Source organism: Diabrotica virgifera, chromosome 4 (assembly GCF_917563875.1).
Source record: "Diabrotica virgifera virgifera chromosome 4, PGI_DIABVI_V3a".
Lineage (NCBI taxonomy): Eukaryota > Metazoa > Arthropoda > Insecta > Coleoptera > Chrysomelidae > Diabrotica > Diabrotica virgifera.
This window is the reverse complement of record NC_065446.1, coordinates 163,623,331-163,642,382: the sequence shown is the minus strand read 5'-3', so window position 1 is coordinate 163,642,382 and position 19,052 is coordinate 163,623,331. Positions and strand designations below refer to the sequence as shown.

At 36.3% G+C, this 19,052-nt stretch overlaps 2 protein-coding genes and 1 long non-coding RNA gene across 4 annotated transcripts in view; 2 read left to right on the top strand and 1 right to left on the bottom strand.

Moving 5' to 3' along the window:
• Positions 1-13,152, bottom strand: part of LOC114335316 (lysM and putative peptidoglycan-binding domain-containing protein 2) — a 50,913-nt gene extending 37,761 nt beyond the window's left edge. For both annotated transcript variants that reach the window (XM_028285539.2, XM_028285538.2), the window contains exon 1: positions 12,739-13,152. In XM_028285539.2, the coding sequence (XP_028141340.1) occupies positions 12,739-12,912 (174 nt within the window). In that variant the 5' untranslated portion in view covers positions 12,913-13,152. The remainder of the gene's footprint in view (positions 1-12,738) is intronic.
• Positions 13,153-13,259: 107 nt separating this feature from the next.
• On the top strand, positions 13,260-18,703 carry LOC126883216 (uncharacterized). Its single transcript, XR_007697565.1, has 2 exons — positions 13,260-13,923; positions 18,334-18,703. It is a non-coding gene; the product is annotated as an uncharacterized LOC126883216 (long non-coding RNA).
• On the top strand, positions 14,980-18,327 carry LOC126883213 (piggyBac transposable element-derived protein 4-like). Its single transcript, XM_050648472.1, has 2 exons — positions 14,980-15,628; positions 15,681-18,327. The coding sequence occupies exons 1-2, from the start codon at positions 15,475-15,477 to the stop codon at positions 17,231-17,233; spliced, it is 1,707 nt and encodes a 568-aa protein (XP_050504429.1). The 5' UTR covers positions 14,980-15,474; the 3' UTR covers positions 17,234-18,327.
• Positions 18,704-19,052: the final 349 nt, after the last annotated feature.

Here is a 19,052-nt window from a genome sequence, read left to right as displayed (position 1 = left end):
TCACATACGGCTCCAAGAACAAGTGCGAGTAAGGGGGCCAAACTAACCGCGAAAAAGGCTTACAACGAGGGACCCACCAGCAGCAGGGTAAATTGCACCCATCAGGTAGATATAGACACTGTCTAACGCCGGAAAAGCACGGAGGGGTGGACAAGCCACCTTTATCCCTGGGGTTTACCCCCCAGAACACCTTGAGGCTGAGGTGCCCTCCGATCGCTAGACTTGCATCCTCCCAATTGTCATGCCTTCATCAGTAAGGTCCGTCAGTTCCACCCGGTCGCTTCGTCCTCGGACGACGACCTCGACAAACGTTGCCACCACTACTACCACCACTACAGCCACCAATACAGCCACCACTACAGCCAACCAGTTCGCTTCCTTGCAACAGGAAGGCACTGTACCACCACCCAGAGGCTACAACCGTGTCACGGCGGAGCTGGACCTCGAGACGCTTAGCGCGGAGATGCAAATCGTCCGCGATAAGTATCGCGAGGCCTACCGCCGCATCGAGCGGGACGACGCCGCCAACCCCCTTCTGCAGCGATATGCACACGATTTTCCGCCTTTAACACCAGCACAGGCTGGTCCTCAGCGTCAGAGCACTCGGAATAGGCAGGGTGCTATACCAAAAATTCCAACCCAACCGTCTAAACAAGCACCCCAACAATCTCAACAACAACCCACGCAACAGCAACCCTCTCAACAACAAGCATCCATCAGCGCTTCCAACAATCCTGAACCTAACGATTTCGTCTTCCAAAGAAGACAAGTAAGACAAATGTCTTATGCCAATGCCGCAGCCAATCCACGCCCCAAAACTCAAGCCAGAAACCAAAATGTCATAAACGCCATAAACGATCCTACACTGTCCGAATATCTTATCAAAGATCTCCCAAAAGATCTGTGTAACAAACGCACCTTCTTTCGGCAAATAAATGCCACCACTCTCTTAGCCAACAAAATCCATTCTTGTAAAGTACTCTCTCATGGCATTGCACACCTTCGACTTTTCAATCCGATAAATGCAGGGGAGATAGAAAAAGCTATCCACACAGCAACTGGCCAAACCATGGTTACGGTTCACAGCCGTAGCAGAAATGCAAATACTTCCACTAAAGAGCCCACATACCTCCTCTGCATTACTGGTATCGATGTGGATTATTCTGAGCAGGAGGTCACCGACTTGCTCACCGAACAACAATTCCCAGTCGAAAGACTGTGGAGAGTCAAAGCCTACAAAACAGGCAAAGACTCTAAGGTGATCAAGGTGGTGACCAAATCCTTGGAGAAATTCACATCTGCTTTGAGCCGAGGCATAACACTCGACGGCGAAATCTACAATGCCGAACTTCCACATGGCTCCGACCCTACAATCCCCACCCCAAAATACTGCAGCAAATGCTGCATTAACGGACACTCTATCGACGAATGCCCTCAAAAAGCATTCGTCTGCCCCCACTGCGGCGGCAACCACAAATCCAGCGCCTGCACCAAACAGCAGGAACCCAAATGCCCGAATTGCGGCGGCGACCACCCCGCATACTCCAACAAGTGTCCACAAAGACACACTATCCCCTCCGCCCAACACGAAATACAGCCACTAACGATCGAAAGATCATTCCCTCCATTCGAACTCCCAACGGAAACGAAAAACATCCTGTCAATTCAGACTGCTCTGCTACTGAACCTGTTGCCCGAACTTCGCGAACATATCGCTGCAATCACGGCTAATCTAATTAGCCAAGTCTACGACCACTCGACAGTGGTCCACGGGTACGGGAACAATGTCACGGTGACATTCCGCTCCAACCACTAAAACCCTCCCTTTATGGATTTCACCCTAGGCACAGTCAACTGTCAGGGTCTCTCCAAAAAGAGACCCCTCATCAAGAATATCCTGTCGAAGCACAACATCCAGATCCTCGCACTCACAGATACTCTGTCGAAAAGCGATCCACACTTCGCAGGATATTCGATCATCCATCGAAGCCGCTGTCAGGTTTCACGTGGGAATGGTATTCTCGTGAAACACGGAATACCGCACACCACACACACATTCCCACAAAATTTTCGTCCACCTGATGTGGACTTCCTGGCAATTGACGTGCATATCCCCAATAACGAAACCCTCACGATAGTCTCTTACTACAAACACCCGGGTCAGCCACTCAGCAGGCACTTGCTTGAGTATTTTTCAACGCTTAGCAAGGCCGTGCTGATGGGTGACCTAGTAGACACACTCAGTTTGGTGATCACCGTTTAAACCCAGAAGGCATCCGCCTCACGGATTATCTACTAGACCTTCCCATTTCAAGAATCACCAACACTGAATTCACGTTTTTGAACGCCAATGGGGCCTCTATTGTCGACCACATCCTAGTTACTAGTAACATTCTGGATCGGTTCGGGGATAGATGCCACATAGGCGATTCAATAACGTCAGACCACTTACCTCTTCTTGTCGACACCGACATACTAATTCCAAAACAATCAAACCCTCCAAGATCTATAAGAGACTATCGTCACGCTAACTGGACTGAATTCCAAAACTTCATCACACAAAATCTCCCTATGTTAGGCGAACTCGACACTAACGATAGTATCGACACCAGTGCAACCGAAATCGAGAACCTCATCACTGAGGCGATCACGCACGCAATTCCACTCAAACAAATAACCTATACATCACCGGCACTTCCACAATACATCATTGCCAAAATCCAACAAAAACGACGTCTTCTACGTCAATACAAGGCCAACAGAAACCCACTAATCAAAACAGAGTACAACCGGATCTGTGCCAGGATAAAGAGGGAGATATCTGTCCTAACGGCTCGCCGGTGGGAAGATACTAACCTCAAAACTGGACTACAGAGACGGAGGTAAATTCTGGCAAAAATTCAAAGTCCTAACAAAACAAAAACTATCTCAACCATCCCATCTGTTGGTCAACAATCACATAGTCAATTCCCCAGAAGGGAAAGCCGAAGCATTCAGAAATTCGCTTCAAAACAATTTTCAAACTCCAGATAACCCGAACTTTGATCGCATATTTAAATTCAACACAGAATACATTGTAAATGTTACTCTCAACCACTACATTCCAGTCTATGATCCTATCATGGACCCCCTCACAAACAGAGAAACGGAGAGCTTTTGCCAAATCGGCAAAAACAGCGCTCCCGGACCTGATGGCATCAACCGAAGGTGCCTCAAAAAACTTCCAGAGAGTATCATTCCTCTTCTAACTAAAATATTCAATGCATGTCTCAAAAACAGCCACTTTCCTACTCCTTGGAAGGTGGCCAACACCATCATGCTTTTGAAAAAAGGCAAACCCCCAACCGACGTGGAATCCTATAGACCAATTTCATTAATCAATACTCTGGGTAAAGTTCTTGAGCTAATCCTAAAAGAGAGGCTCAATGACTTTCTCGAAAACCACAATATCATACCAAAATTCCAATACGGATTCCAGTCAGGTAAATCTACTAAACATGCATTAATAGATTTCACTACCAAAGTTACTCAAACCATCAACGATGGTTCATTCGCCATAGCCACATTTCTGGATGTGCAGAAGGCTTTCGACCAGGTCTGGCACGACGGGCTTGTTCGGAAACTTCTGGACATCGGGCTACCATTGCAATTTACCAAAATTGTACACTCCTACCTCCACAACCGCACTGTCAGAGTTAAAATAGGCGATCAAAAGTCCACCCCCTTCACTCCACAAGCTGGAGTTCCCCAGGGTTCAGTCCTAGCACCGCTGTTGTACATCATCTACAACAGCGACATCACTAACCAAAATATCCCAGGTACTCGGCTGTTTCTCTATGCAGACGACACGACTCTGCTCTCAACGACCTCTCGATACAACCCAAGACTCCTCTTCAGAAGAGCCCAGGCTCTGTTGGACGGCGTCGGCGAATGGTGTTGTAAGTGGAGAGTCACGCTGAACGCGAACAAAACAACAACAATTGTGTTTCGCGCCCCTTCTGTGTCAAATAGAATCATAGCCAATGAAGACGACCAATATCCACTGAGACTGTTGGGAGAAAGGCTTGTTGTTAGCCCGACTGCGAACTATTTGGGAGTACTGTTCACCAGGACTCTCAACTGGGACGCAGATCTAAAGGCAACTCTAGATAGGGTAAGGAACAGGGCCAGACTTCTCAACGCTCTCTCGGGAAAAATTGGCAAGACACACAAGAAGACTCTCATTCACACTTACAGGACCTTTATTCGACCCGTCATGGAGTACAAATCATGTATCTACTCTCTTTGTTCAAGGCAAAAACAAGAGAGGTTGTTGAGAACAGAACGTAGAATCTTGCGTAGATGCAACTATGAGCACTGGCGATATCCCTCAAACGAAATCCATAACATCTCGAACACCCCCAAAATCACCGAGAGAATAAACTCTCTGAACAGGAACTTCACAATCAAAGTAATCAACGGCCCCCCTTCCGACACGCAAGAATCTCTCAAATGTTTCTGTTCATCTTCCGGCCACGTACTCCACCGAAAGCCCAAACGCAAAAAGATTACCGTCCGCTCTAATGCAAACATGCATTGACGAACTTCCGGTGGAGTACGAAAACATCCTTGAGGCTACCCCGTTAGCCTACCGTACCCACCTCTAACATTTCCTCTTCCCTACCCCGAACAGGGAGAAGTTGGTTTTTTGCGGTTTCCCAACTTCATTGCACAATTATACCTGTTCGTCCCAAGAAAATAGCCGCAACTATTTTCTCCACTCGAACGCACACTGTCCACGCTGCGCTCAAAGCCACCTCCTGACCGCCGACGAGGGACGCAGGTTCGCCTGTCGTTGTACAATGGTTTCTAGGGAGACTGGTCGAGAGCAAAGCACGGACAGTACACGTAAATGTCTATGGAACCAACAACAATCCATCAAACTTTCTTCTCTGTTGACTTCTTAGCCTTCTGGACACCACCGTCCGGCATAACCCAGGATCCAAAAACACCAGGACACGGCGCTTGCCCCAGTGTGCTTTTCGGACTGTTTGCTTTTGCTGCCAACACTACACATTCACTACAAATCCTGAAGAGGACAAAATCCTAAACGGGGACAATCATTGATCGCATTTCCACATAGCATTTTATCTATACACGCAAATCAAACAATGATAGTAGTAGGAGTAGTAGTAGAATTAGTAGAGTTATGGATAGAATCCCGAACTGTAAAGTTGTATAAATAAATATGGTCGTATATAAATTGAACCGAGAGTTTTATTTTAACTGTAATATCGCTACAGATTCATCCACAATGAAAGGTAACGTTTCCCAGCCTCTATTTACAACATATTTTCAACAATTACCAAAACCCCAATATTTTAAACCCAGTCACCCAAAAACATAATAAAACGTGTAAAATTAACGAAAATCTGAACAAAAGGCATCAAACCAGTCCAAACAAGACAAAAATTCTTGTCATACTTGTCAGCAAGTGCAGGTATTGTACAACCTACTAAATTATGTTAAACAAATGTTTCAGGCTACTACCAGAGGCGTACGACGGGGGAAAGTCATTGGTTGGCCCTTCCCAAATTCTACTCCACTGGCGGAATTGCTATTTTAGTTCAAGTTTTCGATTCTTCAATACTGTGTATGTAAAACTACTCTTCTTCACAACGATTAAGTCATTAGTTTTCGAGATATCTGAAGTTAAAAATGAAACGGCAAAGTTATTTTGATTAATGTATTATTCCCCTTCGTTTTAACTTCAAATATCTCTACAACTAATGATTTTATCGTTACGCATGAAGAGTGTATTATTTACATAGAAAGTATTGGAGAATCTAAAAATTATGCTAAAATAGCAGTTCCTTCAGTGGAGTAGAATTTGGGAAGGGTCAACCATTCACTATCCAGTGTAGTAAGCCTCTGGTAGTAGCCAGAAATGATTATTTAACAAAATTTAGTAGCGTGTATAGTACAGTGGAACCTGCTTAATTCGAACTTCCATAATTCGAAATCTTCTTTAATTCGATATTTTATTCTGGTCCCTAGCATTTCCTATATAAGTAATGGTAAAAAGTCGTGAATAATTCGAATTATATTTTGGATAATTCGAACTTTTCTACTATCTTTTCTGAATATCTTAGAATCTTTTGTCATTACTGAGAAGCTAAATTCTAAAAAGCAGCTAAACATTTCGGATCTCTTTGGAAAAAAATAAAGTCGATCTTGTTTATAGCTTGCAAATGATTTAATTGGTATTTTTGGCCGAATTTTGTTGGCCCATTTTTTTAGGTTGACAAAACTAATAAGAACTTTTTAGGTTAACTAAAAAGAATAGGAACAAAAACATCTCCAGCGATAAAAGTGATCAACTACTGTTTTTTGATGATCCACTACTGATATTTATCATTATTTGCAGATGTTTTTGTAGGTAATCCTTGTTTTTATAGATTTATTTTTTAATTCGAATTTTTGGATAATTCGAATATTTTTAACGGTCCCCTGAGATTCGAATTATCCAAGTTTCACTGTACCTACACTTTCTACCAAGTATGATAAAGATATGTCTAATAGTTTTAAAATACCAGGTACAAATAGTTCTTAAAGTTTTAAATAAAGAATACATTATTCAAAAAAGATAATACTTTAAAATTATTTGACATATCTGTGTCATACTTGGCAGAAAGTGTAGGTAGTGTACACCCTATTAACATTTGTTAAATAATCGTTGCTGACTACTACCACAGGCTTACTACACTGGCTAGTAAATGGTTGACCCTTCCCAAATTATATGCCACTGACGGAACTGCTATTTTAGCATAATTTTTAGATTCTCCAATACTTTCTATGTAAATAATATACTTATCATTTGTAACGATAAAATCATTCATTTTAGATATATTTGAAGTTAAAAAAGAAGGTACATAATACATTAATCAAAATAACTGTGCTGTTTCATTTTTAACTTTAAATATCTCGAAAACTAATGACTTTATCATTACGAATGAAGAGAATATTATTTACATAGGAAGTATTGGAGAATCCAAACATTGCACTAAAATAGCGATTCCGCCAGTGGAGTAGAATTTGGAAAAGGTCAACCAGCAACCATTCATTTTTCTCCATCATACTCCCCTAGTAGTAGTCAGAAATGTTTGTTTAACATGATATAGTATGGTGTACAGTACCTACACTTGCTGCCAAGTATGACAAGGATATGTTAAATGGTTTTAAAGTACTGGGTACAAATAGTTTTTAAATTTTTAAATAAAGCACACTGTAACTCAGTAAGGAGTCACTTCTTATTTAATTAAGCGATTTGCGTTAAATCTTAATACAGTAGAACCCCGATTATCCGCGTGCGGATTATCCGGGCAGCGGATTATCCGTGCTATGATTTTCTATTACTCAAATTGCATTTTTGAGGTTTTATCAAAATAGCGTCACCGTAAATCACTTGACGAAACTCTATACGCCGAGAGGGAGACTCATAATGAAAGATTTATTTTTCTGTTACCCTTTTATGGTAGGTATATATGTATGTATAAAAGTATATATGTATTATGTATAAGAAATATATGTTCGGATTATCCGTGCTTTTCAATTATCCGTGCCACATCCGGTCCCGAGGGGCACGGATAATCGGGGTTCTACTGTATTTTGAGCCCAAGAATCTAGAGTTAAAATATTTCCAATTATTAATGAAACACCCTGTATATTGGAATTGTTAAGTATTTATTTAAATTATTAATATTCATTTTATTAATTACATGTTAATGATGTTAGGATGTAAAGATGAAAATACTTTATCTTGTGGCAAATTTCTTATCTAAATTTGTGGCAACTATAATTTATTGATAACAAGATGACAGTAACATTAGCACAATTAAAGATTATAAATAAAAAGATTAAAATATTTAGGAGAATATAATTATGTTTACTGTTAAAATACAAGTAATAATAATGTTTTACATCTATTAACATCGAATAAACATATGATTTATTTACCAATTATGCTTAAAGCTATTGAATTTAAATAGGGTTTAATTAACAGTTGCCTTTAAAAATATTTACCATCTACATAGACCTTATTATTACTTAATTTAAGTATTAGTATGTAAATAATACACACATTTACTTGATCATTTTATAGTATTTTTATCTCACTTTTTAAGTAAAGAATATTTAACCTTATCATTTTAATTTGAACTAAAGATAGAGTGTAAGTAGTTAGTCTAAATAGGAAATTTAAATCATTCCATTTAATGACATGTTGAAGGTTGACCATAATCACACACAAAATTTAACATGTAGGTACTGCATATCAAATCAAATCTTGTCCAACACAGACATAATTCACAGTATGTATAAGTAAAAATATGCAAAGAGACAGATATACAGTTCACAATGCCAAAACCAAAGAAACAATTTTCTTTTTAAAGTACGACAAAGAGCCACCAAATACAGTCAACTCCCGTTTATCCTTGGGATTGAGTAGCACGGTTGTTGCAGATAATGAAAATCGCAGATAAGCCGTAACTGGAAATCAAATATATGAATTTAACAAATAAAAATCCATAATCACGTGTCTTTGTTGGTTATTTACTTACATTGCAACATTAGAATATTGTAGTTCTGCTTATTATAATAAATTACTATACAGTGAGGACATTTGAGTTGGAATAAATTCATTATCTCAAGAATGGCCGAATTTAGAGAGAAATTCTGTGACAGGTCGATTTTAATTTTTAAATTATGACTTTTTGGGATATGTATCATACTAGTGACGCCATCCATCTGGGTGTGATGACGTAATCGATGATTTTTTTAAATGAGAGTAGGGATCGTGTGATAGCTCATTTGAAAGGTTATTTAATTCTCTATTCAGTAATATAAACATTAATATAATTATTTATACAGAGTGTACAAAAAAATGTTTTTCAATAAATTAATTTACACAAAAAGAAGAATGTAGGCAATTTATTTAATTCAAAAGACAAGAGCTTGGAATCAGATATAAAAAAATGTATTGGCTGCTTGGACGTGACTCCAAATTATCAATCCATAATAAGTTGCTACTCTACAATCAAATCCTCAAGCCTGTCTGGAGTTATTGCATACAACTATGGGGGTGTGTCAGCGAAAGTAACATACAAATAATTCAACGCTTCCAAAACAAAGTACTAAGGAACATCGTAGATGCCCCCTGGTATATTAGAAACAGTATCATCCTCAATGATCTGGGGATCGACACTGTTAGACAGACTATATCTAGACTTGCCCGGAACCACAAAGATAGGCTCCATCGTCACGTGAATGTTGAGGCCCTCCAGCTACTTGACAACACGAACCAGACCAGACGACTCAAAAGAACCAAACCATATGAGCTAGTGTAGTGCGCATAGTGCGGTACTAAATCATATGAGATAGTGTAGTGCGCATCGTGCGGTAGTGTACACGTTAATTGCAGTGTAAATAGACGATATGCTAATATAACCTAAAGAAATACTGATGAGTAAGACTTTAGCTTAGAAAAATGTAGTTAGGTTAGGTTAGAATTAAGTTACTCATTGTTCCAATAGTGAACAGATTGTAATGTTACTCCGAGTGGAGCATTAAAATAAAAAAAAAATACATTTTACTGCCGTCAGAAAAACAAGTACCTAATAATATATGTTTATTCAAATCAATAGTTATTACAATAATTTACAATTTCAGTTTACTTATACTAAAATAAATGTAAAGAAAAGTCTTAAAAGCATTAAACATGCTTGTTGACTTAATCTGTCTAATATTGACAGGTTTATGTTTATTGTTTTTTTACAAATCATTATTTTCTTTTTTCTTTTATTTTTACAGTTTTTAATCTAATTTCTAATAATGTTTATTTCACAAATATACATTGTTTTTCGCTTAAATTCAATGTTCAAACTGCAAAGACACAGGTGGGTGGCAGTTTTAACATTGAATTTCAGCGAAAAACAATGTTTATTTGTCAAATAAACATTCCTTTTTGTTTTTTTGACAGCGCTAAAATGTATTTTGAAATAAATGAATTACATACATTTTCTTTTTGTCTCAATTAATTTATTTCAAAAAAAATTTTTGGACACCCTGTATAAACAATTGTGTAAACGTTTATATTGCTGAATAGAGAATTAGATAACCTTTCAAATGAGCTGTCACACGATCCCTACTTTTATTTAAAAAAATCATCGATTACCTCATCACGCCTAGATGGATGACATCACTAGTATGACATATATGCCAAAAAGTCATAATTTAAAAATAAAAACCGACCTGTCTCAGGATTTCTCTACAAATTGGCCCCTTCTTGACATAATGAATTTATCCCAACTCAAACATCCTCACTGCATGTACTTATTGGGAATAAACTACAAGTCACCATTTCTTGGGTATCACCAAGTTTGAAACTTAAGTATTTTAAAAATCTATGTTGTGCATACTCTGGCCACTAGCGTATCTACATGGAGCTCATAGTAAGGGAACTATGTATATCATAGCTGCATAGAGCAGTTTAGATTTTGTAAAACTATTGTCCAAGAGAAGAGGCAGACCACATTTTTAAAATCTTATGTTGACCTGATGATGAAGCCATGTTTTTTCTGTGTAGACTTTACAACCCTCTCAATGTTTATTAACAGTGAGTTTACTTTCAATAGTCATCCCCAAGTATCTGATACAACCATTCAGTTTGTTAAGCCAGCGTTATGAAATAGACATATTTTAGCAATAGTTAAAGTTCTGGAAAAGTACAAGATTTTATATATAATGCATGGTAGTTGTAAAACATTGTGAGCAATCTCATAGGTGCTGCCAGCAGGGTACAAAGGTGTGTGATTGCGCCCCCTGTCCTGAAAGAAAGTACATAGCTATACATATATAAAACCCTCGATAAAACCTATGTTAACCAAAACATCGTTTAACCAAAACGGCTGACAGTTTCAATAATTTTTATCGCAAAACAGAAACAATTTGATGTTAGTTTGTCAACATTGCTCAATAAAATCGATGAGGCAAAAGCTTATGACGAACATTATGAAATCACCTCATATTATCTTTTAATATCACCTTTAACCAAGAATACTATGTAATTTGATACATGAAGAATACAAAAAAAATGTTATTTTTAACGGAAATTCTTGTTATCTGAAATGACCCCCTCCCCAATTATTTCGGTTAACAGAGGTTTTACTGTATAGTTCTATATTTTACCTTCGTTAATAGTATGTGTAGCTGCCAATGCACCTTCCGAAAATAAACCCGGCAGCACCCATGAGCAATCTAGAAGAATTGAAGGATGGAATTTTGCCATGACCAGCACTTGTTTGTTTTTCATTTTTCTAAGGGCACCATTCTCCGAAAAATGATAGAGTATCATATTCTGAGAGCATTATATTTTGATCAGAATACTCAAGAAGTAGGAGGGGGGGTCATTAGTTGACACTTGTCATGTGATGATTATGGAGCTAGGTAGGTATATGAGATTTATTTTTTTGGCAAATATATTTCCAAAATTGTTTGGTATCACTTTTTATAAAAGATTCTGTTTAATTTATATAGGTAGATTCTGTAAGCAATATCAATATTACTTTTATTCTGTTTTTATTTCATTGGAAAAGAGGTATAGTTTGATCCAGTATGCTACAAAGGCAATCATAGAACAGTGTGCTAAATTGACATCACAAATAGGTACAAGTTAAAAATTTCCAATTGGTCTCATAAAACAGTTTATAAAGAAGAAGGTCATTGGCTTTTCTAAAGTTGTTTACTAGGAAGTTATTTTTTATTGAGTCACTCTAAAGAGATAAGGAGATAAGTAAGGCTAGAAGCAGTGGTGTCATGGTGCAGGAACGCGCCAGATCGGCTTTCCGGCACTGGTTAAGAAAAGAAAAAAATAGAGAATTTAGGTTTTGTAAATAAAATATTTTGAATTAAGCAAATGCATATACATTTTAAAATATGCAAACGTAACTTGTATTAAAAAAACAGAGTAATATTTTACTTGTAAAAAAGTTAAGGAAAGTGCATTCCAGCACTGCTAATTTTGCCATCACTGGCTAGGAGGCGACCTACCTTCAGGGACAACACTGATTTTCTCTACTGACCTCACATTCATATATTATTATGAAAATTTCTGATAGAATTGTGCTGTTTGAAATCATGTAATGCCATAAAAGCTTGGTTATCTGTGAGTTAGATGTAATGTTAAAGTCCTATGTCTTAGAAGTGTCAGTAATGTAACAATCATACAGTGATTGTATTCAAAACCAATAGAGATGGTGACAGGAACTAATAACCATCACAGCAGGAATAAAATGACTCTAGTAAATATGTAAAAATATGATCAGGGTTTAAAGCTTAAAAATTACCAAGTTTACTTTTTTTCTGTATTTGCCGTAAACTAGTTCTAGAGTAGCCAATTACATTATTGTACATCTACTTTATTTAACTACCAAGTTCACTACCAAGCGACTCACATATGAGCCACATCGATTTTTCCAATAGACCAGCATCTCACCCATGAGCTGGGGGATCGTACTGCACATAATGGCAATTTAAATAGCTGTGGTCTATTAAGACGAAACTTAAATACCCCCTTGGTAGTGAAGGAGTTAAAACTTATCATACATATATAAAATTTATGTGTAAACAAAGGTGAAACTATACACAAATGCTTTTTATATCTATAAAAATTAATCTGCAAATGGTAACTACCAGAACACTTACCGTAACATTATATTTGAGGGCAATACCTTGTAAGGTGTCAGTATTTGTTACATAGTGTTTTAGGTAAGATTCGTTCTTAGCTACACGCTTGTTAGTGCTACCGTATTTTTTTAGACATTGTGCGGATTCTCTTATGCTTAATCTTTCATATGATCCTCTATCCCATCTATCCATATTTAAATAAAACTTTCTTGGACAGACCAGAACTTTCACTATTTAAATACAATATTATTTCTTTACACTGCACTAAATGTGATACACTTAATTATTACGTCATATTCAAGTAAATATATTACTATATCTACTGTTATTTCTTTCGGTGACTTGCTATTCATCTGAAGAAAGTCATTAATTTATCTTTTGTTAATTCCATCTTTAATTTTACTATCTTAACAGCTGATAAGTTTTGTCTTGTTAACGTCATAATGACAGCAGACAGGATATCAGTTGTCATCTTCCTCTACTTTTCACATAACATATCATTATAATGTTACTTGACATATACGACCACAAAAACCAGCAGAAGTGTACATTCCTGCATAGTATCATGCATTCCTGTATTGTATCCGCTGGGAGCGTTAACTTTGACACATGGTCACGTGCACGTGGTACACTGTGGATGTTTGTGGGACGATCTAATGTGTATTCCTTATGGGTGATTTGCAAAAACAAGAGATTATTTAAAATATTACTATTAATTTTGTACAATTGTATCAATACATCACAAGAAATTCGCTATAAATACTATATATGGTAGAAAATGTCTGATATAATACATAAATATAATTTCGATAGGAAGAGATTTTTAGGTTAACAGCCGAAATGTGAGGTTACGGCTGTCAAGAAGGACTTCGTAAATGTAAACAAAAGTTGCAAAGCCAGAATTTGCCCAATCTCAAAGCCTTTTTAATTCCTATAAAGTTGAAATGTTGCTTCCTCTGCTTAAGTATATTGTTTTTAACATAATACCACCATAATTCTGTCTTAAATTTGTATGAAATATAGTTTTTTAGTGATATTCACCAAGCAAAGTTTACAAACTTTTGTGAACCATTCTATTTTGTATAATAAAAATGGTAATGTGCTTTGCCCCGGATTGTACACAATATTGTGAAAGAGGGATATGTAGATTCTTTGTTGTTCCCAGGATCTGGTTGAAAAGAAGACATTGATTTCATTACTAAGGTAAGAAAATATAGTGAAGAGAATGAACTGAATTTATCGTTGTATAATTGATTCACAGACTGAAAGATAGGGAACCATCTGTCTATTCTTTGTTGGTTTGCTCTTGCCACTTTGGGAATTCTGACCAACAAAATGGCACAGCAATTTTTGAGCACAACAAAGCCAAAGGTTTTTTGACAGACACTCAACCTTTACTTACTTAAAAGAGTAAAGTAAATAATTTTACTTGTGTTGAAATATCTGCTACTTTTTAGAATCTATTTTCAAGGACCCACTCTGCATAAATATAGAATATAGAGGTCCTCTCAGTTCGCCATGTTGATTTTCATTTTTAGTATTATAATATATTTGTTGGTCCATTTAGATTTACCTTGTCCGCCTGGTATATAAATTTTCAATTTTGTATACCTAAATTCCAAAATTTATTTCCATTATCTCAAATATACTAAATTTACAATCAAGATGCAGTAAAAATAAACAAACCAAGACAAGTTAAATGCTACTAGAAGCACTTCCGAATCATAATTTACAATGTATATACATTTTAAATCCCAAATCATTATTTCTTAAGTTTATACATTGTAAATTATGATTCGGGAGTGCTCCTAGTGTAGCATTTAATGTGTCTTGGTTTGTCTATTTCTACTACATCTTGATTGTAAATTTAGTATATTATTTATTGAGAAAATACTATTTTAGCTTGCCATTTTCATTATAAATTATTTCCAGTAAAACAGTCATTCTCTTTAGATATTTTATTTCAAAACAAATTATTTATAAAGTGCTTAATTTTTTGTAATTTTGTCTTAATAGAAATACCTACTTCTCTATCTGCTAATATTGACCTTCAGGTAATTTCTTTTGCTCGTATAAATATGAGCCGGTCTCATTCAGGTTCATTTGTATAGATTCTGTCAAGTGAAACCTAAACAAATCTAGTTGGTTTTCTGATTATATTGCTTAATTTTCTGTTCACATTTTTATGAATTGACTAACACATTTGCTAATTTGCATAATATATTTGTTTGATAATTTGATTCATCCAATTAGGTAAAGAAAATATTTGTGGGGTATTTATTTTCTGTTAATGCTAATTCATTGATATATCAGCAGTTATGTTAAATAATAATTTCTCAAGTTTCATTTATCGGTTTAAAAATTTGTTAAATTTATAGAAATATTCGCGATTCAATTAATTTAACAGAAAATTGTATTTTCTGATTAACCCTTTCGCTGCGTAAAGCGCACATGCGCGCCCTCCCATTTCTTTGTAAAATGCGTATGGCGCACATGAGCGGCCTATGTATATGGTGATTTCCATATACATTTAAAATTGACTCAGTTTCAGGAGATCAAGGAAACTTTGTCCGCATTTTATTAAAGGTCACTTCTATTCATAGGTGGCGTCGCGGCTCGGTGAATCATGTGGTTAGGTTTGCAGAGCTATTCATAGGTGGCGTCGCAGATCAGTTACTCACATAGTTAGGTTTTCAAAGGTGTTGTCGTTTCAAACGGTTTAGTGTGATTATAAGTTTAATTATTTGTATAATAATGGCTGATTTAAATAAAGCTGGACCTTCAGGCGTAAAAAGACGTAAGACCGTGAAAGTGAGAAATGAAAAAAATCTGAGTGTTGAGGAATTGATGCAGTTTTTATATAATTCAGACTCAGATGAAGATTATGAAGACTCTGATGTAGATAACTGTAAGCAAATAAATGTAATAATAAACTTGTGGTCTGAAATTAATATTTTTAGTTGAAATTGAAAATGTTTCGGAAGACTCTTCTGGAAGTGATACTGAGGATGATGTACTACAGAACGAGTTAAATAATACCGTTGCAGATAATCCTGACGTACAGATTACAGACAATGAATGGACCGAAACAACTAGCGGTATGAAACAAATTCCATTTACAAAAAGAAGTGGATTGTTAGTCGATAGTCCTGGTGATAGTGCGTACGATTGGTTTAGGCTGTTGTTTGACGATGAACTTTTAAATATGATTGTCTTACAAACTAACAGTTATGCAGTTGAAGTTCTTTCTACCAGCAAAGGATGTGACCGTTCAAGGATTTCCCTATGGAAGGAATTAACAATATCGGAATTGCTAATATTTATTGGATTAACCTTCCATACAGGAACAATCCAATTGCCTAGCATACAAGACTACTGGAAGAAAAATAGATTATTTTCGACTTGTTTTTCTTCATACATGAGTAGAGACCGCTATTTGCTTATAATGCGATGCCTTCATTTTGCCGAAAATGTAAAAGAAAATGAACCAGTTCCAGTAGATCGACTATATAAGGTAAGACCCTTGCTAGATCATTTTAATAACAAAATGAAGACGGTATACTATCCAGGAAAGTATTTATCTCTAGACGAATCTATGATCTTGTGGAAAGGAAAACTGGTATTCAAGCAATATCTCCCTAAGAAACGACATAAGTATGGAGTAAAGCTTTATATGCTGACAGAAGCCGATTCAACAATTTTGGATATCGATATATATGCTCGTGCAGGTGATGCAACTGCTGGTAAGTCTCATACAGAAAGAGTGGTGCTACACCTAATGCGTAATTTTTTCGACCATGGACATTCGCTTCATATGGACAACTATTACAATAGTTATAACTTGGCCAAATTACTACTGGATAAAAATAGTTTTTGTACAGGCACTCTGAGAAAAGATAGGAAAGGCTGTCCAAAAAACGTCGTAGACGCAAAGTTAAAAAAAGGCCAGACCAAAAGTATGTACCTCAACAACGTAATGGTTGGAAAATGGCGAGACAAAAGAGATATCATTTACATTTCAACTGAATATAAAAATGAGATGGTAACCGTAAGAAATAGACGAGGGGATGAGAAAATTAAACCACTGCCAATCATTCAATATAATAAATATATGGGCGGAGTAGATCTTCAAGACCAAATGTCTTCTTATTATCCGCCGACACGCAAAACTTTACGTTGGTACAAAAAAATTGGCATACATCTGTTTCAGCTATATTTGCAAAATGCTCATAGATTGTATAATAAGTACCACGGAAAGAACAAAATGTCATATTATAAGTTTCGATTGTCAATACTTGAAAAGTTATTACCAGAAAAATGTCAAGGAACAGCAGTTGTAACGGCAGAAGTAGCAGTTACTTCGGGTGTAAACCACACACCTTCAAAAATTGAGTTACATAATGAACGTGGTAAACTCTTAGAAAAAAATATCGGACATGCAATAAAAATAAGATACGTAAGGATACTATTTATCATTGTCAAAAATGTCCCGATAAACCTGGCCTCTGCTTAGGCAAATGTTTCACAGAATATCATGTATCAATATAGAAAGACATTAGGAAAAAATTAATATTTTGTATACTTTTATTTTACATTATAGGTTATTTGTTTATTTTACATCCTGTTTGAATGAATAAAATTTTAGTTTAGATCAAAAAAGTCGATTTAATTTACTAAATACAAAAATTTGTATCAAGCGCACAAGTGCGTCCTCCGCATTTTTAAAAGAAATTCCTTGAAAACTGCGTACAGCGCACATGTGCGTCTTGCAAAAATTCAGAAGAAAAATTATAATAATCCGTTTTAACATATGTACAAAAAACAATTGTTAAAAAAATATCGCATTTAGTGTTAAAAAACTACTGCCGCACTGGTCAGCAATATGTATTTATTTGACGCAGCGAAAGGGTTAAGGGGTGTTTCAATTAAAACATTTTAGAAAAATAGGAAATGGTTGAATGCTCGAATATATGAATTTTAAAAGTCAAAAGGCAGATATCGAGCACTGAATTTATTAAATCTTGCCCAAGTATACTTTCGCTATCTAGAGCTAGAGCATCGTCAGGGGCATTTCGTCAATAAAAAGAAGGTATCCTCGAATGTCATTTAATTAAAATAAATAATTTGGTGGCAAACTTAAATTAACATCTAACTAAACACTGAAAAGGGACAAAACAGATAAATTAAAGTGCCAGTAGGTTCTACATTCTTGCAATATTCTGCCTCCATATTGCAAGAATGTAGAGCCTACTGGCACTTTAATTTATCTGTTTTGTTCAGTGTTTAGTTAGATGTTAATTTAAGTTTGCCACCAAATTATTTATTTTATTTAAATGACATTCGAGGATACCTTCTTTTTATTGACGAAATGCCCCTGAGGATGCTCTAGATAGCGAAAGTATACTTGGGCAATATTTAATAAATTCAGTGCTCAATATCTGCCTTTTGACTTTTAAAATTCATAAAACATTTTAGTTATAACTTTTAGTTCAAAAGTAACCTGTAAATTTTTCTGTACTGCTGACAGGGAATATTAAGGTTTTGTTGGCTTGGGTGGTAGGGGCCCTTCATAAATTTATGCTGCGGTTGTCTACATCTTAATTTCTCTTCTAGGCACCCAGGAGAAGGGCATGGCCCTAACCCTCAAATATGAGTATTATAGAAAATTAACAGTTACCCAGGCAACCATCCAATGAGAATCGTAGGAAAATTAACAGTTCCATAGACAATCATCCAGTGACCACATTGTCTCTTTTTGGACATACCATCTGACGCTTTCTGAAGAAGATCTTGGGGTGTAAAAATAACCCAGGACAGCACCAGAAGAAGCCGTCAGACCACAGGCTAAATTCCTTATTAAAATCTATAGCTTGCCTATAAACAGAGACAGACTATTTTTATATAAAATAACTTCATTAGTTCTAAAATGTAGATCTTGAATTGTGACCATAATAAAATGAGAAAATAAAGTGTTTATACTGAAGTTCATTCCGTTTTACTTTACTGATGCAGAGGAGCAGAATACAAGAACCCATAAAGGTCTCAGGCTTGCTGTGTTATGTTGGCGATGTTATGTTGAATTTGTTTCTTGGTCCAATGTTGGCACTTGGAAATGAATTCAATATTTCATTATCAACATGATCACGACAATGTATTGAAATTTTGTAGAAATCAAATTCAAAATGTGAAAAATGAAACATTAGTCAGTACTTTCCAGGAGGCCTTTACCAGGACCCAGTACCTCTCGTTGCAAATCTACCTACTTCTCCAGTGAGAAGTGAAGAAGAAAGTCAACCCGGCACTGCCAATGAAGCTACTCAGTTTCTACTCGT

Coding starts and splice junctions, on each gene's coding strand:
- LOC126883213 (XM_050648472.1), top strand. CDS start 15,475: ATGGCTGATTTAAATAAAGCTGGACCTTCAGGCGTAAAAAGACGTAAG. Junction 15,629..15,680: donor AGACTCTGATGTAGATAACT/GTAAGCAAATAA, acceptor TAATATTTTTAG/TTGAAATTGAAAATGTTTCG.